This window comes from Pseudochaenichthys georgianus, chromosome 23 (assembly GCF_902827115.2).
Source record: "Pseudochaenichthys georgianus chromosome 23, fPseGeo1.2, whole genome shotgun sequence".
NCBI lineage: Eukaryota > Metazoa > Chordata > Actinopteri > Perciformes > Channichthyidae > Pseudochaenichthys > Pseudochaenichthys georgianus.
In genome coordinates, this window is record NC_047525.1 from 19,330,172 (window position 1) to 19,355,070 (window position 24,899).

The 24,899-nt window shown below is 42.5% G+C and overlaps 1 protein-coding gene across 3 annotated transcripts in view; it reads left to right on the plus strand.

Annotated features, from left to right (window-relative positions):
* The window catches only part of tbc1d22a (TBC1 domain family, member 22a), a 123,097-nt gene that overhangs the window by 27,876 nt on the left and 70,322 nt on the right, over positions 1-24,899 (plus strand). The window contains exons 7-10 of one of the 3 annotated variants that reach the window (XM_034112607.2): positions 6,703-6,831; positions 9,779-9,841; positions 10,197-10,262; positions 14,041-14,155. In XM_034112607.2, the coding sequence (XP_033968498.1) occupies positions 6,703-6,831; positions 9,779-9,841; positions 10,197-10,262; positions 14,041-14,155 (373 nt within the window). The remainder of the gene's footprint in view (positions 1-6,702; positions 6,832-9,778; positions 9,842-10,196; positions 10,263-14,040; positions 14,156-24,899) is intronic. The other 2 variants (XM_034074668.2, XM_034112608.2) reach the window with 2 other exon arrangements.

Genomic DNA, 24,899 nt, shown 5'->3' on the forward strand with positions numbered 1-24,899 from the left:
GTGTTTTTTGGTGGTGGGAGGTAACCAACTGGGTGCTTTCACTTTTAACGACTGCTTTGTTTGGTACTCTAGTGAAGTGGAGTTTTATAATGCCGTGTGAAGTTGATGGGAACCTCAGCACTTTCACTGCGGTGTGTGTTGTGTGTGTGTGTGTGTGTGTGTGTGTGTGTGTGTGTGTGTGTGTGTGTGTGTGTAATGTACCATAGATAATACCCCATTAATGGTTTGTTTGAGGTTGTGCTCAATTGTGCATGTTTATCTGTCCGTGTTTGCACTATATGCGAGCATGCATGTGTGGCTAGTGTGTGTTCATGCGTTACACCTGCTGTTTACATGCAGGCCGTGAACACTGCAGTGGACATTGGGCTTTCAAAGCACAGCTGCCCCGCGGCCTGTATAAATGCAGGCTTCTCCGCCTGAAGGAGGCTGGAGGAACCAGACCAGGTTCACAAATACAGAAAAAAAGGGTGAAACATGACATGGTTGTGGGATTAGAAGACATAGTTCTACATTTCAAAGTAATTCAGCATTAAAGAAGTATTGAAGTCAGATTTTGGAGAGAGCTTTTCTAGCTGTCTCTCTATGATTCAAATGTCTAAGCTACTCACCTCCTGCCTCTTCCTTATATGCTTTCACATTCACATGGGCGATGCGTGCCCCCTTGCACCCGCTTCCCCCCCCAAAAAAACTCAGGCTACCAACTAGCCCCGAACACAGGCTAATTCAGGTACAGCTAACGCCAAAACAACCCAACTAACTCCCGGTTCATACTCACGATAGACGAGCCCCCAGTTGTTATGACCGGCCCGTAGGCCACAACAGACAAACAGAGAGAGACGTTCAAGGGTTCCAAAAACCATCGTTCCAAACGCAACACCGGAAACGGGGGAGGATGGGCGAGGGGACAGGATCATGGCGAGAGTCCTCCTGCAGCAGGCTTGGAGAGAGTCATGACGGCCCTGTGACTCCGGGCAGCTGGGCTTAAGTAGCACCTCGGCTCCGCCAGGTGTCCCCGGTCATGCTGATTGGCCTCTTCAGCTCCACCCCCATCGCAGGACCTGCAACACACCTGCACACTCACAAGCCCCAGGCTCTCGGGCCGTCACATACCTTGCAGACTGAGGATGTTCTTATCATGTTTATTTGCCCCACAATTTGTGTCTTTTAATTTTAAGTAAACAGTGATACTAACTCCTGATCATATTTCCAAGATAATAAAGGAACAAAGAAGTACACACTTTAGGCATATCAAAGTTATTAAAATCAATACAATGTAGATGCTTGACGACCAAATAGCTCTGCGTTGATCTAGAAACATAAAAACATGTTATCTATTGATTATATCAAGTTTAAATGCAATATAAAATGACAAAACTCCTAGCTTTTTTGTGGTCATGACTTTGATAACCATATAGGGGGCCTTTTCACTTCAACTCAAGAGCCATATCTGAAGTTATCTCAGGTTTTCGATACATTTCTAATGCCACGTGCAGCGCGGGTTATCCCAGGGTTAAACCCCAGGCTTGGATTACAGCCAAAAGTAGGCACACTGTCAAAAGCAATCATATCTTCTCAAGTGTCAGAACACTTGACTGCTTTCTCTGTCTCTCCTGTGATCCAGTGGAGAAATAGATAGGGGGGGGGGATCAGGCTCAAAAAATCTATTCTCCTTCTGCACGCACGCACGCAGACCCACAGCCCCTACTTGTATTCCATAAACTTGGCAGAGGCACCTAATAAAACTTCACTCCAGTGGTGTCCCTTGTGCCCTTCTCCTGCTCACCAGCCTGCACCAACTTATTGGATTCTTTCTCCCCTCCAGCAGCCGTGCCTGAGCCTCTCTTCTTTACCCGACAAAGATGAGAAGCAAGTTCCCCCCCCGTTCAGGTTAGAGCTCCGTAATGCTCTCAACGGCTCCGCACTTAACCGCCACATCACAGGAACCCCATACAACTGCCTCCATCGTTGTTAGCCTGTATGTAAATATTAAAAAGCAGTCAAAAAAGAAGAAAGAAGAGCCTCACTGGATAGCTCTTGTTTTTTATTTCTCCGAGAAGCTCCACAGGTCGCCCCCAGCTTCAGAAACGCATCCAGTTGAACTTCCTATTATTTCACACGCCTTCTTTAATTTTTTTTCTTAAACAGCACTTTGTGTCCGAGCCTGAAGGAGAGCGAATATTTGAAATGGCTTTTCTTGCGTTTTGAAGGAACGTCAGCCTGTGGGCAATATGTACATCTGCTAATGAAGTGTGGCTGTTAAATGTGAGGTGGTGGGAGAGCAGAAAACTAACTGGCTGTGGAAATATTGATAAAACTCCAGGGTAATGTGAGCCGTTCCAGGCAGCAGCGGCACTCTGAGATAGATTTAGATGTTATAACGTTAAGCACGTAATTATATCGCCCGAGAGGAAAGAAGGGTGACGTGTAATCAACATCCCTCGGTTTGCACAGTCCCGTGCCTCGACTCAAACTTTTTCTTCCTTTTCATTTTCAGAATGTAGATTATAAACACGAGATATGCTTTCAGCTCTTAATAAACTACAAGCAGATGTTGTCAACTTTGGTGGTGTGGCGTGAAAACCTCCATCTGCTTTGGACCTACACTAAAGTAGACTTTAACTTCATTGTTAATCATGGTGTTTAGGACAAAGAAGAGTGTGCAACATAAAAGGATAGTGTCTGTCCACACGAGACCGCTCCATGTAGCTCCAACCGCTGGAGAAGCTGCAGTACATGCAGGAGCCTGTACGTGGCGCTGTAACTTCCTCCACAAAAGCAGCGAAGAAGCATGGTTGTCATGGTTGCCCTTCTGTTTATTCTCCGCGGTGGGGGCCAAGGGAACCGGGCAGAGTTTTTCGCCAGTCAACGTGTATTAAAGTTTAAATCTTCCGGACAAAATTATAAAAGTGCCGGTCAAAGGTCTTCTTTGTTATTTATTGAGCTTTAAAACAAATGAATAACGACTCTATATATTATAATAATAAAATACACAGAGCCTCTCTTTTTCCTCCCTCTCTTCGGACAGCGCCAGTGTCTGTCTCATGCAGCAGCTCATCCAGTAATCAGTGACCCGGCCGACTGTAAAAATAAACATATTTATAACTAGCTTAGGGAGTTTGAGAGGTAATTAAAATAGCTAAGGGTGATGATCTGACTTGAAGTGTGGTGTTTTGCTGCAGCGGGAGGAGCTGCAGGGGAGGCAGAGCTGCGTGTCTCCGTCCTGTCAGATTAGACTTCACTCGCGTTTAGGTCCATATCGAGAGAAAGATAAATAATATGAATTCAGGGTGCAGTTTACTTTGACGCGGGGGTTGAGCAGCAGAGTGGGGAGAGGCGGGGCTATTGCCTCATCCATTATCAGAAAATGATTGATATAGGGCGTACACACGGAGCCGTTGGACCCCCCCAGAGCGCTGCGTATGCCGTTCTATCCACCTTGGGACCCGTTATCGTTTCCTCAGTCGTTTAGTGTCGTCCTCGTGCGGCCGAACGGTCTATATGACACTAAACAGTAACGCAAACGACCGTTTTTGTCCTCGTGTGGCCGCAGCCTTAGATTGCGAAGAGACAAATTCCCCCCCCCCCCCCCCCCCCCCCCCCGTTATTTTTCACAGAGAGCTTTTAGAGGGACGGAAAGAGCGAGGAGTAGATTGATGCAAGGAAGAATGAAGAGATGAGGTTTTTTGTACGCTGATTAGCGGCGGCAGGAGGACGCTCTGGGCCGCCACATTCTGCACCCCCGACAGGTCATGCGCAGCCGTCATGCATTTATGCTTCGTCTTCCATCTCTGTAAAAAAAAAAAAAACTGCACTCACCCTTTCTAGCCACATATAAAATGGAAATTAGCCACTCGGGTTCAAACGTAAGTTCACTTGGAGCTGAGGCACTTTATGCACTTTACTGTGAGATATACTCGCTCATTCTCAAAGAAAGGCACATTGCGTGTGCGGATAACATCCTTTTAACCACTTTTAAATATGCAGAATTGTGTTAAAATGATATATTTTGCATGGCTTTGGTTATCTGAGAAACCATAACATGCTGCACATTGAAATACTTTCCGATATCATTAGTGATAAATAGTAGAAATAAAATAAAATCACAGTTGAGTGTATAACACAGCTTGTGTCCTGTTTATAGTCTTCAAATCCCCGGGTGTGTGTGTGGTGTGTTGTCCCATGGAGCAGTAATGCAGCTGCAGTGTGATTGACCTCCACTAAGCTGTCCATTAACCTTCAACACACATGCTCTCCTCTCCCTCATTTGGCAGAGTGCACATGGCATCGGAGCCCACTGTTTTGTAGCTTGTTGTTTGTGTGTGTGTTTACTCGTGTGTTTGCATATGGAACCCTTTCAACATGTGACGCAGGGACTTTTTGGCAAAGAGCGACGGGGAAAAAGTCCCAGTCAGCAGGGAACATGAAGTGTAACGTGGGAGTTTTACGTCATAACACACTCAAATTAGCCATATTTCTTGTTACGTGTCTCGCCAGGTGTATTTGTGTGTAAGCAAAGGTACAAAAAAAGAGCGCCTAGACTCTTTCTAAGTTTCTCAAGGGGCTTCTTTTAGGTAAACAAGTAAACACTTTTATGTTTTTCCTCTTGACAGTTGAGCAAAATGTATACCTGGTGTGTTTCTACCAATAACAGGAAGCCTGCTTCGAACAGCAGTCACAACAAAGACTCACTTCGTCAACCAACACACACTTCTATTGGACTATTCAGAACTGTTGTTTTTACAACCCTGATCGTGTGCAGATAGATAACTTTTTCTTTTTTTTAAAAAACTTTTTTCTTAGGAACTTTTTGTAAGATATGAGCATGGATGAAGTCAATCGATTGAACATCTTAAAAATAGTTGACAAAAAAAGTACTAAGGTAATATAGCTGACTAAAATACGACTACTTATAGCCAACAATAGGTAATACAATTAGTCTACATTGTTTTTTGAGAATAATATTTGTCTGGTAGGTCAACTGGCAGTTTAATGCTTTTCCCCCCGTGTAACGTTGGTTTATAAAATCTCAGAAAACAATAAAAGAAGCCCAACACAATTTCCCAGAGCCTAGAGTAACATCTTTAAACATCTTGTTTGGTTCAACCAACTTTTTAAAACTTTATTATTCTAAAAACACGGAAACAAATATTTCTATTTAAGAAGCTGGAACCAGAGAATCCTAAAAAAGAAAAACTAAAAGAAGAAATTGAATAACAAAATAGATGTTGCAGCTTCATATCTGTAAATCACAGACCTGTATGAATACTTATTGAATATATCCCACAATACAACATTAAATAGCATTTGTTTGTAAGGCTATTGTAGAACATGATTGCATTGTAACCCTGTTTGTATTTAATCACCATAATGGTACTTGTGTTAATGCACAAAAGGCAACATAGAAAATGTGTTAAACCTTTTTAGGTTTAAGGACTACTAATTCCATCTTTTAATCTCGCGTTGAGTGTTTTTTTTAAAAGCCAGCAGCAGTCATTTTTGAGTTCTGCCTTCAAGTGTGTGAATATTCAGAAGCCCCTGGCCCCAGGCTCTCGCTTTTAATACACTTGAAATGTGTTGTTCAGTTCGCGTGACTTTCTCCTCATTGCATAAGCCCGAGTTTAGAAATAAAAGGCTCATTATGTAGTAAATAGTGAAGGACAAATAATTAGGAGAGTCGCACAACATCAACTGCACTGTGAGACAGTGAGCAGGCGGTGTTACTGAATATCTGTGGAGCGGAGGGAATGAGTCCCATGTGGAAGCCACAAGCGTGACCGTGAGCATGCCTGTCACAAACAGACGGGTATATCAGTTTGGAGACTAGTATTATGAGTTATTTGTTAAAGTTTGTATGCGCCTGTAGTAGTAGTAGTAGTAGTAGTATTATTTGTTATTTAATACAGGCAAAAGATACACATGAAGGACACAACAGTATTATGAAATGTCAAGTTAAGAGTTAGGATCCCTTCAACATTTCAAATGACTGACTATGTTTTTATTATTCCATATAATCCCACTCTTTGTTAGAGCAATTTCTTTTTTGGCTTTGCATTGTATTTTTCTTTACCTTACGTTTAGATAAATCCTCGATTGAGCGTTAAGAATAAGTATTTTACCCTACAGAATCTTTTTATCTATTATCTTTGCACTATTTTCATTCAGAACCAAAATGTTCAAAAGTGGGAATTTCATTTCTTTGGAAATGTTCATAGTTTCATGCAAAGTTTAGCCACGGCATTTTATGTATAGTGTATATTAAAAAAACAAATGGTCTCTCAGACAATTTCAGTGTATCCTTACATGTAGGTAGACCCTTGCAGTTTCAAATAAATTAGATTTAAGGATATTGTAAATGTGAAATACTACATTTTGGGAAATGTGCTTGTTTTCTTCCTGACGGTCAGACGGGAAAATCAATACCACTCTCGGTTATATCATTTAAATCTAACGGGAGACGATTATGTTAGCCTACATGCTGTGAACGGCTCTTTCCAAAGTTAACAAAATCCACCTCCCAGCACTCCTGCAGCTCACCAATTAATACATCATATCTTTACAAAAGGTGTTAAAATAGCATCTCCATCTTGTCTCTAATCATTTACCATCAGCCCCGAGCCCATGAGTATTAATTATAGTGAACAGCTATATTTACCATTTGCTAATTTTTTTTATTTACATTTCTTTGTCTCTTCTCTTGTTTAGGGTTACCTACCAGCCAACGCCGAAAGAAGAGAGAGCGTCCTACAGAGAAAGAGACAAGAATATTTCGGCTTCATCCAGCAATACTACGACTCTCGCAACGACGAACACCATCAGGACACGTACAGACAGGTACACACACACACACACACACACACACACACACACACACACACACACACACGCGCACACGCACACACACACACGCGCACACGCACACGCACACGCACACGCACACACGTCAAACTGATCCTGTTTAATCGTTCTTTTTACATGTGACTTTTGAATACCTGTCTGAATCCTACAACTCGATGGACGCAATGAAAGCAAACTACAAGAGGTTCCATTTTAAATTACAATAACAACTTCCTGTCCATGATGTATTCCGTCAGCAGAACATGGTTGCCCGTTTGTGTGTGTGTGTGTGTGTGAGAGAGAGTGTGTTTTGGCAGGATTTCAGCCCTGCAGACAGGATTACTGGAAGCAATTCCTCTTTCTCCCTCGTGTGCTCATTGGACTGTTGTGTGTCTGTTTGTGTTGACATGTGTGTGGTCGAGCTCTGTTCACAGGGTAGGGACAACCAGCCGCGAGCTTCAGAGCGAACTGCTTCTCAATGAACCCTTTTCTTTTGGCTCTGAAAACTCTTTCCCTCTCCTCCCCCGACATTCTCTTTCATTTGAACACTCCACTATTTCCCATTCATTCCAGGCCGATAAGAAACTTCAAAGTGGGCTGTTGATAGCAAACACACACATTTCTCAGGCTGCGGCCCCACGAGGACGAATTTGGTCGTTTGCGTTACTGTTTAGTGTCATATAGACCGTTCGGCCACACGAGGACGACCGAATATGGCACTAAACGACTGAGGAAACGACAACGGGTCCCAAGGTGGATAGAAATGCATACGCCACTCTCTGGGGGGTCAAACAGCTCCGTGTGTGCGCCCTATACGGACATTTTCAGATCACTGATAGTGATTGCGCAATAGCCCCGCCTCTCCCCACCTCTTCTGCTCACCTCCGCTTACCCCGCGCCAGTGCTGAAGTGTTTCGCCACCAACAACAACAACAATGGCGGATCGCAGAGTTGCTATCGTGCTCCGGACGCAATTGACCATGCTACAGTTGTTTGTGCAACATCTACAGCAATAATGATGAGGCAATAGCCCCGCCCTCTCCCCACCTCTGCTGCTCACCCCCACGTCAAAGTAAACTGCACCCTGAATTCAGATTATTTATCTTTCTCTCGCGAGTGAAGTCTAATCTGACAGGACGGAGACACGCAGCTCTGCTCACCTGCAGCTCCTCCCTCTGCAGCAAAACACACACTTCAAGTCAGATCATCACCCTTAGCTATTTTAATTACCTCTCAAACTCCCTAAGCTAGTTATAAATATGTTTATTTTTACAGTCGGGCCGGGTCACTCATTACGGATCAGCTGCTGCATGAGACAGACACTGGCGCTGTCCGAAGAGAGGGAGGAAAAAGAGAGGCTCCGTGTATTTTATCATTATATTATATAGAGTCGTTATTCATTTGTTTTAAAGCTCAATAAATAACAAAGAAGACCTTTGACCGGCACTTTTATAATTTTGTCCGGAAGATTTCAACTTTAATACACGCTGACTGGCGAAAAACTCTGCCCGGTTCCCTCGGCCCCCACCGCGGAGAATAAACAGAAGGGCAACCATGACAACCTTCTTCTTCGCTGCTTTTGTGGAGGAAGTTACAGCGCCACCTACAGGCTCCTGCATATGTACTGCATCTTCTCCAGCGGTTGGAGCTAAACGGAGCGGTCTCGTGTGGGCAGACACTATCCGGATAATTATTGCATGTGGACGGAAGCCGTTTGCGATTGCGTTTGCGTTAATCCTATGCGTTTAGCCGTTTTCGTCCTCGTGGGGCCGCAGCCTCATATTCCGTCTTGATGTCTCATTTCTGCCAACGTCTGCCTCTTCCAACTAAAAACAGCACTGCTGGTGACTGAGCGGTGATTGCAAGTTAAAACATATCAAAAATAGCACATGACTGTAGTTTTTTGTGACTGTAGATATACTTGTATGCATTACATGAAGCTATATGTATTGTGTTTGTGTGTCTTTGCTCACAGGACAGACGATCCAATATCCAGTGTCAATGTGTCTGTAATTAGTGTCTCCTCTCGTGTCTGTCCATCTGTTCCTTTTGTACATTTGTTTACGTTGTTGGTAGCTTGCCCAAACGGCTCGTGTGTATGGTTTTACACATACATATGGATGTAGCCGTTGTAGAAGTCCCAGCTGCTTGAAGTACCGCTGTTTCATCCCAAGAGAATCTCAGCAAACCTAGCTTTCTTATTTTTTTTTAGGCTACGTCTGTGTGTTTGAAACAACTGATTTAATTCAACTTTATCAAGCATGTTTCACCGCTAGGGGGCAGACATATTCCCTAAACACACTCACACTTACTTACTCGCCACCTGTCGTATGTTAGCTCCACATTTGCTCATCTTAACTGTCTTTTACTCAGTTACTTTATCATTGTGCCATTTCATGCTTTTCTACTGTTAGCCTGTGTGGTTTTGAAAGCTGGCAGTAGCTACTGTTATATTTGGGGTAGTTTGAACAATATAGGCCAGGGAATCAAAGCAATTGGCAGAATGCTGCTGGAAGCTGCACACGGTTTGATTTCCAGTTGGATGATTAGCATAAACATTAGAGACTATGGTGAATCCCCCACAAAGGGTAAATAACGTACAAACATGTTCACAGTAAGACTCTGAGTTTCCATAGTTAACTCGCAATTAATCCCGAAAGAACCACATATGTTGTATCTCTTCTAAATGTAATGTAAAGGGATATTTTTCAAGTTGTTAACACTCATCAACTTGGTAGTGGACACATATGCTTTATTAAAAAAAAAAAGTTTGTTGTTATTTCAACAATCCAAAACAATGAAAGCTTGAGCCACTCACCTCAGGATATCTTACAGATGCCAAGGAACGATGACATATTAAACAACAGGGGACTTCTACATTGGTTTCCACGAGTATTAATGTGTGTGAGTGTCTCAACCCCTTTCTCTCCCATGTTGCCGTCAGATCCAAATAGACATTCCTAGGATGAGTCCTGAGTCTTTGGTGCTGCAGCCAAAGGTGACAGAGGTAAGGCGGACCGAGCAGCCTGGAGCAGCTCAGCCCCCGGCCGCTGTCCCGCATCCGTCTGACCAGTCTGTGCTTGTCACATTGTGTTTCTGCAAGGGGGGGGGCACTCTGAAATGGTGTAAACGTGGTCCAACGCTAAAGAAAACATACTCTCCACCACATAGAGGCATCCCAACATGTGCACACACACAACCACCATCCATTTCAGACCACCGAACGCCCCCCCCCCCAGCCTGCCTTCAATCAAGGATACAATCCCCTAACTGTTCTCTCTCTGTCACTGTCTGTGATGCCCATATCTGTGCTGACTTGCCCGTTGCTTCAGTTTGTTTGTTCTCTCTTTCTCTCTCTGCAGATTCACATTGACATACCGAGAACTAATCCCCTTATTCCTCTCTTTCAACAAGCTTCTGTCCAAGAGGTGAGACAACCCCCCCCCCCCCCCTCACACCCTTACACCCTTACCCTGCACACACCACCTGACCTAGCAGGGTTTTCCTAGCCTGCTTTTGGGCAGATGTGAGCGGGAGCATCATCATTAGCAATGATGTTTTGTGGATAATTAGCGAAAAGAAGTTGAAAAAGGTGTGAACATTAAACATCAAAGAAAGTGTCTGCCTGGGAGTTTGATGTGGGAAAACCCTCGCTTCAGCACAAAGCATGTTCCGACACACACGGAAGCAAAGATAACTATAGGAGAATGATATAATCCTCACAATCAAGCATGTGATCAGACACACACACACACACACACACACACACACACACACACACACACACACACCCTGCACGGTTAGCTCCTACGTCTGCTTTGTTAGTGCTGAACAAAGCATTTCTTGGGTATTTTAGTGCATATAAGAACTCATTATCTTAAACCCGCATAAAACAATAACTACCAGCGGAGGTTAGGGCACATTAGGAAACAAACGGCAATGCGCAGCATCCATAACTTTTAAATCAATGAGGCTGCTTTGGAAAAGAGTTACGTAAATACTAAATATGTAAATGTGGAGCAAGTAACTTTATTATGTGAGAAGTTGGCTCGGCTAATATTATGCTCCTTTTCAGGTTCATATTTCGTGTCTCTCCTGTGACATGTTTACATGTTTTAATGTTTTTATTTTTCTCATACTGCCTGTGCTGCAGCACCTCTTTTCACCCTCCGTCTGAAACCAGAGCCCAGTCTGCTCTGATTGGTCGGCTTTGTTGCGATTGGTCAACTTAGAGATGTCCCGCTCACATACAATGTGTGGGAGCGCAACCCAATAGAATCGAGAGTGTGACATAGTGATGTCATTGTGTCACGGAAGTAAAGAAAGGAGTCCAATAAGGCGTTTCAGGCGGGTGGGGGAGTGTGTGGGAGAAAACACACACACTAGCCTTTGTATAGTAACTTAATTCCCCCCTTTTTCTTATATAAGGGAACTTTTAAATTATTGTTAGTGTTTAATAGCAGTGTCATACATCAGGTGCAATGAGGGGGCATTTATTATGTACAAACTCGCGCACGGGGCCTCAGGCAGCCTTTCTTCAACGGGATACAACCTAAGCGGGGGAAAAGATCAGACAAGGGGGCTGTATAGTATGTTTTTACAACTGTACATGTCCTCTGCATTGACCTCCTTTTCCACTCATCCTGAACTTCTTTCTCCGTCTCACCCCCACACACCGACTCAACTAAATAAAAGTGATATATTCCAGCAGCGTGTGCCTCGTATAATTTGGTATGCAACAAACTCCCCCTGTTCTTTTATATGGTTATGCTCGCTGCGGTGCCACCTGAAAATCACCTCCGCTTCATTTCATTTCACTTGTTTGTCTGCGCTCCCTCCTCCCCAGCACAACCCACCCCCCGTGGGGTTTGGAGAGATTTAGTCGAGATGGAAGCAGTCAACAGTCTGTTCCATTTCGGGGACAGAGGGATAGTGTAGTGATTTCCTAAGTGGTATCTAAGTGTTGAGTCTTTCTTGTTCTGCAGAACAATGCAGTCCTTTACAATTACAAGTTTCCCAACCGTGAAAGAAAACATTCATTTCGCCAAATTGTGATTAGAGCCGGATTTATCCGTGTCTCTCATATTAAGTAATATCATTTTTTTCATCACCGATGCTTTCGTCAATGACAACTTAAAAGGGAAGCACATTTAGATTTGAGTCTGTTTTATTGGTGATCTTTGAGCGATTTAGACCGGATCTTTTGACAATAGGATCATCATTAAGCCGTCTCTAAGTTTTATTTTCAACTGGATGTCAGTGAAAAGTCCTTTTTACTTGACACCATTTTAGTTTTGTCAATTTCCTCTCCACCTCTAGAGAGTTCCCTTATCAGGGTCCTTGGGGTCTGGCACTAATTTAATGGAGCCATAGCGTTATGACACAGGGGTCACAGGAACGCTGACTTCCTGTCCTCGAGATGCTCTGCGTTATGACAAGAATATCAAATTCATGTGAGATTAACATAAGTCCCAAGTCTGTTGAGGAGCGAGGGAACTCTGTGTAAACTGGCATCTTTTCTTCCAGTTTGGTTGGTTCTTTGTTTGTCATCTTTCACATCAGTGGGTATGGTGTGTGTATGCAGGGGTTCTCTCAAAGTGTGTCGGTGCCAATGTGAAATATGCACATCAGCGTTTGAGGTTGCAGAAAAAGAAAGTCCCATTACCCACTCCCCCTGCATCAGCCGTACCTCTGCCTGCTTGACAGATGGGACTTTGATAAGGAAAACGGAAGGGGTGAGCTGTGGAGGCAGGCGAGGGAGATTTAAGGAGAAGGTGTCTGGAAAAGCTAGAGAGAGTTGCACTTTACCAATCTCTCCTGCTATCTTAACATTGATCGAATTACTCCAAATAGAAATGAGAAGAAAAACACATGGCTATGTTTTCTCTCGCTCCTTAAACTCCTAAAACAATGAGCTATGAGGTGATTTAGAAAGTGACAGAAACACGACATATTCCCAAAGGATAAGAACGTGCTTGATGGGTGTGGTACAGCAAGGTGTGTGAGAGTGAGTGTGTATTTGGGGGGGGGGGTGGGGAATCCATTTGAGCACCAGAAAAGCAAGCCGAACATCATGCCTCTTGTAATTCAATGGGGCTGACAGCACTAAGTAGCCGCACATAACGAAGATGGAAGTGTTTGCCTTGCACAAAAATATTGAAATCAGGCAGAGACAGAGAGTGAGGCGGAGACTTAGTCAGAAGGGAAAAGCAAAGAGACAGATACTGAGTGCAAAAAGGAGAGAGGAGGGAGGAGACCAACACCAAAGCAGAAAATAAAGTTCAAAGTGAGCTTTTTATGAAGTAAGAATTAAGGTGTTGATTTGTGCTGAAAGTGAGAGGCAAATAAACAGTGTATCTAAGGGCAGACCTCCAGGACTGAGACGTTATGCTTAAGTGCATTAAACCTGCATTCTCTCTAATGGCCAGCAGGGGAAACGGACCGTATAGAAGTCTGAGAAAATTACCCAACTTCTCACTTGATTTATTACCTCAGTAAACGTTTCCAAATGAGTTTACGGTCTCAATTGCTCGTTTTAAAACTTGATCAATACAGCATAATGTTCATTTTATATAATCATGCTCCCATTTTGAGTAAAAATAGATAATAAGGCAGAATATGCTTACGGGCGGGGCTACCTCGTAATTGAACACTAACATGATGGCAACCTGTTTAAGTGTATTGTTTGAAATAGATACATATACCCCTTGTATTATATGTAAGAGAGGAACTAATATGCAATAATAATGGTTATACAAAAATCACAGTAAACCAAATGAAGGCTAAAAATCGATATCAACATCGGTATTGTTTCACTCCCGAAACCAAAGCTAGTTCAGCTGCTTTCCACTTCACAAGCTTGGCATGATTGAAATGATTCTGATTTCTACGACTGTCTTCTCACACCCGCCTCACAATGTTAAATATTCTATTCATCCAATGTTTGAAAAGCAATTGATGGCGTCAGGGAACATGGTTTTAGATTTGTAAGAAATACTATTAACCAATAAATGAGTTCAGCAATATAAATCCTGACAAACAGACGGAGGGTTGATATGTAGATTACGGTAAACCTTTCCTGATTAGCTTGAAGCTTACCTCCCCACTTCCTTCTCTGTGGCATTTCATTTAGAATTGATTACCTTTTAGTTTCTAAAATGTTTTTTTTCTACAAGCTGTATTGACACAATCTCTCTGTGTGTTAAGATTTTTGAGCGGATACTTTTCATCTGGGCCATCCGCCATCCAGCCAGCGGCTACGTGCAAGGCATCAACGACCTGGTCACACCGTTCTTCGTCGTCTACGTGTTTGAGTACATCGGTAAGTGCCATCTCTCACCCCTTTCCTTTTCACTTCAAAACTCCCTAATCTTTGGTTTGATATGCCATCGACGTGAGGATCAGTCCTCCTCCCTTTGGCTGCTCTCCTCAGTGCAGGGCGGTCCTTTCGTAGCCGGCAAGACTCACGGTTCATCAACTCAGGTCACAGGGAATCAACCCTGGGACCCCCGGGACAGTCTGTAAAATCTCAATCTAAATCACTTCTCTTCCATCTATCTGCTCTACTTTCATTTAGACATTTGAGTGTCAGTTTCAATGTGCTTGTGACTTCTCGAAGCATCTTGGGTTGGATGTTGGTGTTTGCTGTGTGTGTTTGCTCTCCTCTCCAGAGCCCTCCTGCTGTGTGCATTTATGTTGTGCAACACTTAAAATCTCACACTTAATTATTTTGACAGGATACACATAATCTTCCAAATGCAAAGCACGCACAAACTGATGGAAAATCCTCTTTTTATGGAAGATTTTAATACGATGTTGGGGTATTACAACTGTAACCATGGTATAAACAATAAAAACATTCTTCCTTTATTAGATATGCACTAAAAAATATGCACTAAAAGAAACTAATTAGGATACATTTAATTAAGGCTTATGGCTGGATTTGAATATGATAAAATAAGTTTTGTTCATATAGCATCTTTCATGCAAGATTCAGCCCAAAGTGCTTTACAAAATAAAGATGGAGGAACATAATTATAAATATGTTTTTTTTTTTTTTAATACTTTTTATTTTATTTGTTAAGACATTACAAAGGGAAAAAAACATATAACATACAGGTCACTGGGGTAATACATCATCAATATGTTCTCAGCAATTATTCTTGTGATATGGGAAGATCTCCCTCACAACGGGTTCACAACCAATATAAACAAGTTATAAACAAACGGAAAGAGTTAAAGAATATAAAAATAAAGTACAATGTACAACAAAAATTACCTCAAATTAAAAGCCGAATAAAAAAATATAGGTCTTGAATTTACTTGTAAGAACTCCAATGGAGTTGCTGTTCTAATATGGCACCTTGAAATACATTTTTTTACAAACAGACAATACAAAATGGTGAATTCTGTGAATGCATGTTCAAGATGTTTATGAACGAATCCATTTAATGTTTTAGGTCCCTTTTTCTCCCTCATTGTACAGTTGGTTTTGTATCACCTAAAGAACGTGTACTGATGCCATTTTGATCACCAACTGGGAGTTTTTCAGAAAAGAGAAAACAATCAGTGCATTTTAAGAAGCAATTTTGCGACACGCTCCGGTGACACGCCCTGCGGATAATCTGAGGGAAAGTTTACAAGCGGTACGCGATGGGAATTGACCCCACGCTGTTGTGACATGTTTTTAAGTGGTTGGAGCCACTCCAGCTCCACTGGATGTGTGCGTTTCGGCACGCTTCCTCCTTGACCGGGATTTTCTATACATATACACCCTGATTTATTTAGTTATGTTTCGGCCCATCGAGCTCTCCTTGAAGCCATTCAGAATAGAGCTGCTAAGTGGATACCGCAATGCTCTGCGGACCACCTTGCTCACTGCAGACAGAGTGTGGTCACTGGGAGACACAATTAGGATCCACAAGTAAAGTAGAGGGAAGCACGCAAGAGTCTGACTCCTGAGTCTCTTCCCACTGATTTTAGCATGCAGCTTAGAGCTAATGAGTGTTTGTTTTAAAGCCCAACTTTTTGTAGTACTTCTTCTTTGGTTCTTTAAGTATAACGCAATACAATGCAGTACCTCCAGAATGACAATGAAGTTGAATCAACACCTCCAAATGAATATTACGACCTCCATTAAGATTCGGGAGGTTTGTTTGTCCTTCGTTAACCTCTCTTGTTCTTCACTTTTCCTTCTCATTTCCTTTATTATTACACCCGTCTTCCACTATCTTTCTCTCTCCCTACCTCTCTCTGCATTTGTTTCTCTGCCTTGCTCTGTGGGTGAGTCAGGCCCTTGTCAGATCTTCAAGGCATCATCCCGCGCTTTGTTCCCCTGCATCTCCATGAGATGATGAGCCTTGAATAACACACACCCAGCCAACAAACCTTCAAACGTGCCCGGCTGGCATCTTACATGACGGGTTGATGCGCCGTCTTGTCGTCGTTAGGGGTTCTTGTTTTTCTGACGCACAGACAGGTTCGGCTCTTTCATTAGTTTCGCCTGATTCGCCTTCTTTTGTGGAGGGGTAGGAAGTGTGAGAGATACTCGAACACGCTGTCTTGCTCTCTGTCTTCTCCTCCTGCCGTCTTTCTTTTTTGCATTCTGTCTTTCGCTACCTCCTTATTTAGTGAGCTTGTGAGTGTATTGTGATGGCAGGAAGTTAATTAGCAAGTCAGAATTATTATCGCTACGAATAATTAAATGAATAATATTACATGGCAATGTAGATATGATGCTTGAATACGAAAAAAACACTTGGAGGTGTTTTTAGGTACTGTAACTTTTGTGTGTACCTTTCAAAGATTGTTTGTAGGGATGCGGCTTCTCTAACTTGCTTTTTAGTGGCATAATAATACATTTGCCAAATAAAAATGGCCCCAAGTACTCAAGAAATGTTCGATATATTCCTTAATTCGCTCAACCCTTATTCAAGTCCAATGTTCACTCTCGTTTTGGCTCCGTTTTGTTTTCTGCATTTCATTTCCATTTGGGACTTGAAGTGCATATACATTTATGTCCTGCTTAAAGACCGGTCCGCAGTGTTTAATGGACTCAACTTTGTTAGCTGTTGTTGGAAGTGAGCCTTGATAGTTCATATTATGGTACAGCGACCTCATCAGTCGCCCCTTAAAGCTGTAAAACTAACGAGCAGCGCAGTAAAGTGGCTTAGATCAGCTTGCGGCAAAACGCCTCTATGGGTTTATGTCCTGCGGAGCTCAATTGAGTGACAAAGCAGTCAGAGCCAAAATGCCTTTTAGAAATGTACTTGCTATTCACACTAATGCACACTTTTCACGAGTGTAAAGCTGCGTGAATTTGAGTGACAGCCAGCATCCGGAGATGAGAGCCAGTTCATCGATTGGGAAACTGATAAAGACTTTGACCTGTTTGCAGCTGCTTCATTTACACTCTAAACAAGTCTTTTCAGCCCATTCACTTTTCCATGTTGTCTCTTGACAGAATACATTTTCCATTTTCCTTTTCTTTCCCTCTTTTATGTCTAATTTTAGTTGTATTTTGGAGATTCTTTCATTGCTTGATAACGCTTTTATGCTCGAGAGTCTGTATATAAGCAGATCGGGATAGATTGAATCACTCCCACACTCTGCTGCCCACCACATGCCTCGTCATATGTTTGTTTACTTGTTATCCTTTTGTTGCACTATTCATATCTGTTACTTTGTTAGTGTCATTCTCACTGCTTCTTTGGCTCCCTTTTTCAAGTCATAAAACAGCCTTGGTTTGGCACTGCAGTGCTTGTTCAGCTGCCATTAACTCCATGTACCTTTTGATGATGCAATGATGGCCCGGCTACTTCCCAACACTCCACCCGTTTGTCCTATTTCCAACTTTCATTAACACCTGTCTTTTAATCCAAATCAAAGAGTTCCAATTAGTAGATTATTGATAAATTCTTGCGATGCTAAGGAAAGGAAATCCCACTCAAGTTGTTGTGTATCCACCTGGAATGTTAAGCAATCCAGCAGTCATCCCTCGTGTCAAAGGAGAAATTGATTTTGGGAGTGTATCGTTCTCCACCTGTAAGGCATCACTTTTCTTTCGCCCTCCCCCTCTTTCTTCCACAGTATAGCGCCTCTCCCATTAGCCGACAATAAAAGTCATCTAATTAAGGCCGGAATGGGCCATGACGGGCCAAGGAGCAGGGCCAGTCTTCCTTTAATGCCGAGCGGCCATTGATCGGCCATTGATCGGCCAGAAGATCCATAATGTAATCTGCATGCCAGTGTCTAAGTATGGATCCACTGTGAGGAAAGATGAAAACACAGTAGCAGGTCTTAGAGGCGAGTTAGTGCAAACTAAATTGAGAAAAGTGATGGAGAACCAGAGCTAGAATGAAGACACACACGAATATAACAGCAGCCATCAAGGGAATGACAGAGAGGGACAAACAACAGAGGTGAAAAACAAGATCTTCAAACAATTGGGAAATAAGAAAATGCCCCCACACTGTCAAGGAGCGGTCTCACCAGATAGTCTTTTATCCTATAAACTAAGAGATGAATACCTTGGTGCAGTCACTTTTTTCCTCTGTGAAGCTGTACTTATTTCTGTCAGAAAGGGGCTTGCAACAACTTTTCTGCTAAAAGGATTTTTCTTGGAATTCAGCAATTATCTCTGTACGAACAGGTTTGGTCACCGCTATGTGAAAGCAATGCCTTTTTTAGAGTATGTTGGTTTTATTAATGGATATGAAGGGGTAAGAAATATGGTTGGGTTGTCACTTAGATACTATTGGTTAATTTGGGCAGGAGTTATACGTTACTGAGTATTTAAAATGACCTGCGCACCTGATCGATCCGATCTCCATTCAGAAAACACGCATTTTAAAAGGTTTTCCGCCTGCCGTCTTGTTTTTCACCTCTGTTTGTCTCTCTCTGTCATTCCCTTGCTGGCTACTGTTATATTCGTGTGTGTATTTATTCTAGACGTTGACGCTCGAGTTGAACAAAGTGAACTCGAGCGGTTGCCCCTCCAATCGCCTCAATCTCACCGCGGCATTCGTATCAACTGCTTCATGCGCACCATCGGAGTGAATTCGCGTCTGTTCGCGTCTCTGCATTGACTTTGTAATCACGCCACCCCCAAACATTGCATCACGTCCGGTGTGAACGCACCATTAGATACTATTGGTTAATGTGGGCGGGAGTTATAAGTTACTGAGTATTTTTAAAATGACCTGCGCACCTGTGTTTATCACTAGTTTGTATCGTATTGGGAGCCCTGAAACGCATCGTACTCGCTACACCAACGCTTGGTGTTGCTATTACAAGAACGGCAAAAACGTATATCATTTCTATAGCTCTCTTGTATTGAAACAGCATGTCAGACAGACCTCCATTCATTAGCCCCATCAGCGGATACATTGTTAATGTTCACTGTTGCTAAGACATTTAGAACAAAGTGCTTGAATGTTTATATCATGTGCAAGAATAGAAATGGATGTTCTTTAGGGCTGTAGTTAACTATTGTAATTAAAAAGGCTACATTACGCTGTCTGCATGTGTATCTTTAGCACCTTGGCCATTGTTTTTTTTTTTTTTCAAACTATGCTGTTTTGGTTCTTTGAATTAGAGGGAATAGGAACTGAAAAGGTAACTATTAACGTGGCGTATAACACCAGTATTTTCAGTGGTAGGCACTCTAACAGTAAATGACTCATTATTTATGTATTTTAGCATAATAAAAAAGTTCTGAATGCTAATTTTTACAAAAAATACACTACAGTGCTATTATTGTACAAACATAATATTGAGTATCTCGACAGAAGCAACTCCCAAATGGATGCCATTGTTGCTCCATATCTGCTGGAGGAGTCTATGGCGCGTTTCCACTGCAGCGGGTAGCTCGCTTTAAGCGTGCCGAGCCGTGCGGGCCCGTTTTTGGTTGCGTTTCCACTTGGCCTAGTACCGGCTAGCGGGTCCTAATTCACAGTTTTTCTGGCCCCATAAAATCGTGGTTCTAGGGCCAGGAACAACCAGGCTGGGTCGGGCTGAGTATGCTAAACTAGAGAGAGAATCGCTGGCAAGGGGGCTACAACTACAACAAGATGAACATATTTGACCGTGATTTAATTGTAATACACGTTTCAAAATGATGCCGAAGTAACAACATACTGATACCGGTTAGTAAAAACCATGAATTAATGCTTTGACAAGTCTGCAGACAGACGGCAGGCGAAAAACCCTTTTTAAATGCGTGTTTTCTAAATGGAGCTTGGCTAAGCTAACGTTATATATGCTCCGACCGTCCACACTCACAACAACGGCCTATACAGACATAAATAAACCAGCGACTGTATTCGCCATGACACAGGCAGTATGTGGTTTGTACTTGTTTAACTTTTGTCTAGTTTCTGAACAGATATGAAGAGCTGTGAACTCTGAGTGCTAAGAGCTAACGGCTGTGTTGTTTTTCTGGGGCTCTCATTGAAGATGACGTCAGGGCTCCGCCTACACTGCGTTACTATAGTAACTACCCCAGTTCCTAAACTGTAATGGAGGTGCAGCATTAAAGTGAGCCGGGCCTAATAAGGCCTAACCAAACCGAGTGAGGCCGAGCGAGGCCTGCAGTGGAAACGCGCCAGAGTAAAAGCTGTAAAAGAAGCCACTCAGAGCTGTTTTTTTAAAGCATTATCAAAAGTGCTAAAATGACTGACATTTTGTAGACATATGTTGTCGTCCCTGTAGAAGTAAAAAGATAATGTGCTTAGCGAGCAGGGACCCCTGAGGAAGGAAGGATGAGGACAAAAAGACATTCTATCTTAAGTACGTTTTAACATTTTATTACAATTTATTGCAATAGACGCAGAGGCTTGTCTCCAAATGGCAATGTGAATTCCTAAAGAAGGGGGTGCCAGTTACACAATGCAACATGCAGGGTCCCACCAACCAGAGCCATTAGTACATTCAGAAAGGTGAATATTGGGGATTATGGAAGGTATGAGGAGAAAACAGAGCAATATGCCTTTTAGAAATACTAGTTGAACGAACATTAAACAGTTTTATTCAGACGCCTTTGTAAAAGTGTCTTCAGATCCCTCGACGCCTTTTCTCTAGAAGCTTCTTTAAGCTTTCTCAAAAATGTGTGCCTTCTTGTATTATGCTCTTTATCACTAACTTATGCAGGGCAACACATGTCTGCTAAGGGCGCCTTTGTAAATTATACACACAGCTTTTAGGAAGTAGAGCTTTAATGCACCCGTTTTTCACTTTACATCATTTGAACAAGTTTGTCGATGTCCGTGGACACACAGCTGTGACTTTAAAAGTTGAGAAAATGGTGTTAGCCCAGTTCTTCACAGTGCATTTATGCATTTTATCATTGCTAACGGCAGCTTTACTTTGACACAAATGGTAGTTACTCACTCAGGCGTTTAAGAAGTTGAGCAGCCTACATTTTTCCTGGAGGGTAATCACATATCTGAGAAAAAAATTATGTATTCTCTGTTTTGCATATAAGAAGTTGCCATATTGGGTATTTTAGTTTAGCCGCACATATAGTTATTTAATCGTTGATTTGCATGTATGCCAAAAAGGTGCTGCACTGGCACCTACATTACAATTAACTGTAGAATAAATGTCTTGTTTGACGTAGGCATAAATAGCATCCTTGTTTTATTGGAACGGAGTATGTTTTCACTTTTAGGGTGACAGAATACTTTAAAAGAGGCCAACACAATACTAATATGAACCTGACAATAAGCTTAATTAGGCCTGTCACGATAATTTATTTTGTTGGACGATACATTTTCCCGGAAATTATTGCGATATTCTATAATATTGTCGGCACCGTTGTAAGACCATTTTAGACCACTGACATAATGATAATATATAATAATAATTCAAGTACATCCCTTTTTATTGAACATTCAACATTGCAAATTAAATGTGAATTAATATTCAAACAATAAATAAAACAAATACATTTAATTATAACAAATTAATTAAGATCACACAACCAAAACAATCAATTAAATAGACTCAGGCTGGAAAACAGAGCTCTCTCATATATATATATATATAGTCCACTGTCCATACAAAGACCCAGATGCCTCAACAGGCCATATCCAAATCTGTATTTCAAAGATTTCGAGCAAGGAACATCAACATGTTTGCATTGTCGGGCAAATGCATCTTTGATTGTAAACTGTCGGGAAAGTGGGGGCTCTCCATCTCCAGCTGCCGTGTTTGCTACCAGCTGGGAAAACGGAATGGGGTGGTTGTGTTTCAGATGCAGTTTAAGGTTGGTCGTATTGCTAGCTTTTGTTGCTAGCTTTTTAAAACAAATGTGACACACCGCCCGGTTCATTCAAGTCCGTAGGTTCGCCTCGTTGATTTGGATTAAATCCAAAATATTCCCACACCGGAGATGTGGTATTAGGTTTTGCAATCAATTCCATTTCACTTCAAATTCCCTTCGAGTAAGTCACACGTTGTCTCCTGCTCGTCTCTATATTATTAATTTGGCTGCTGCACACGGAGTGTCCTGACCTGGCTGTGTCATGGGCTGTGTGTGAGCCCCACCCCTCACAGCGCCCCGGGCTGGCAGCTACAGCCGACGGGCTAAAATATGTGTGCGGCAGTAAATCTTGTTATGGTCTTTAGATGTTTTTCCATCATTGATTATTGTTGAAAGCCTAAAAAAAAGTCTTTATTTTACGGCTGTGTACATACCGATTTCTGTGTATTTTTTAGACGTGTGTGCCTGTGCTGATCTATTCTACACATGCAAACATAAAATGCCAAGTTTCCACTAATGCAAATGAGGCCAACTGGTTTTAATGTGGGAGCCTGATGGGGGGGGGCTGCCTGTGACAGACTCCCTAAATACTGCTAATGAACCACAAGTAGGTATTAGAGAAGCTAAAGCATTCTATAGAACCACACTTTGAACAATGCCTGAACATTTGCTGGATGGCTGCTGATGATACACACACACACACACACACACACACACACACACACACACACACACACACACACACACACACACACACACACACACACACACACACACACACACACACACACACACACACACACACACACACACACACACACACACACACACACACACACACACACACACACACACACACACACACAGTCCCTGCATCATCATTAGTCGTGTGTGTGCACTGCAGATAGACTGGCTTTGTGGAGCACCCTGGGACAAAGCTTGGAAGATGGAAACATACTGTCATTCAGCTGTGATGAAATGCCTGCAGGAGTGTAACAACACACACACACTGACACTCACAGGGCACAGACGAGATGAGATGTTAATAATACACACACAAAAACACACACATACTGAAGCTCCTATATAAAGAGAGACTCATGGGTAAAAACTGAAATTTGAGGACACTGGAACCTTTCTTTGAATTAAAGGGGACATATCATGCTATATTTGAACAATATATTGTAGGGCCATACCTATATAAATATAGTTTTTTTTTTTTTCAAAATACCAAACAGATCCTGCATTTTAGCCATGCCTCATTTCGCTCTCTTTGCTCTTTACAGCCCTGTTTTTGCAGGGGGCTGATTCTGTGTGCTGCAGCTGACCACGCCCCCCTGCAGGAGAGGGGCGCGTGCTTTGAGATCAGCTGCTGGGCTGCAGCGGGGAGAAGAGGGGGAGAAAAAGAGATCTCTGTCCACCGTGTTTTATTCTTATAGAAGTAAGAAGAGAAGTAACGGGGCAGAAACCCTCCTTTTTACGCAGCGGTCCAGACATAGACATCAAACGGTGACACATATTCAGTTGCCAGTTACTTTGGCATTAGGGCAGGGATATCTAGATACTTTCCAAGGTTTGACATCATGAACTGTGCTACTTTTAAAGCAAGCAACGATGTTTTCAAATCTGTAATCAAAAAGCTCCTCAAAAAAACTATCGAAGCAGTTCCTGCCGTTACTACGTTAGTTCAAACGGTAACAACGGACTACATTTCTTAGCGGATGCATGTCAATTTAAATCAATACAACTATTTTTTAAATCAATAAAATCCTTTTCTAAATCCATAAAAGCATTTCAATTAATATTGGGAGTCATGTCGTTACTTTGTTGAGAATGTGGCCATGTAATAAGCGGGATAATGTGCAGCATTACCTTCATGCCGATCTAGATCCCTCGTCCTTGCACATGATCCCTTACATATGATTAGAGTCATTATTCATTTGTTTTAAAGCAGGAGGCCCAAACGCTTGCCTCGGGGAGAGAGAAAAAGAGCCACAGCGGAGAATAAACAGAAGGGCAACCATGGCAACCATGCCAGGGAAGTCTTCTTCGCTGCTTTTGTTGCAGACTACAGCGCCACTTACAGGCCTGGCATATGTACTACAGCTTCTCCAGCGTTTTCGAGCGGCAATGGCCGGCCGTGGCCCAACCTCACATTCCCCTGATAGGTGGAGAATGGACCACTAAGCGGAGCACCACTTTTGTGACGTAGAAAATAATTCAAATCTGGATCAGTCTGTATCAGATCCGTTGCAGCCCCGTTTTTAGACATTTGGGTATAGAGGAAAAGAGAGAGGGTTGTATTTTTTGACACTTGGTGAGTTCCCTGACACACCGGGGACACATATTCATGTATAAAAGACGTACAGGAGGGCATTTTGCATGATATGTCCCCTTTAAGATGTCTTCACTTGTGATGAACTACATGTACTAGGTATGCCTTTTTATATTGCAGTAAGCAGCAGTTTGCTTGACTTTAGACATTCACTTTTGGTTTATGATACATCTTCCCCCATCTGGTCCTTCTCCCCCTTCTCCCCCTGTTGTCTACGGGCATGGCGCTTTAGCTGTGGCTCAGTGAGCACCGCCATGCTGTGTTGGGCATCCTCACATCAGGATTACAGTGCTGAACCATTATGTAATGATTGGTTCTACATAAAGAAATGTCCAATTCTACACTTGTTATATTATAGCCGGTAAGAAAGGAGTCACTGTCAGGTCGCATTTTAGTCAACTTATTTTATGAGTGGCCAATTACGGCCTTCGACAGCCTGTCATTTCTAAAAGCCAGACAGCTAAGGAT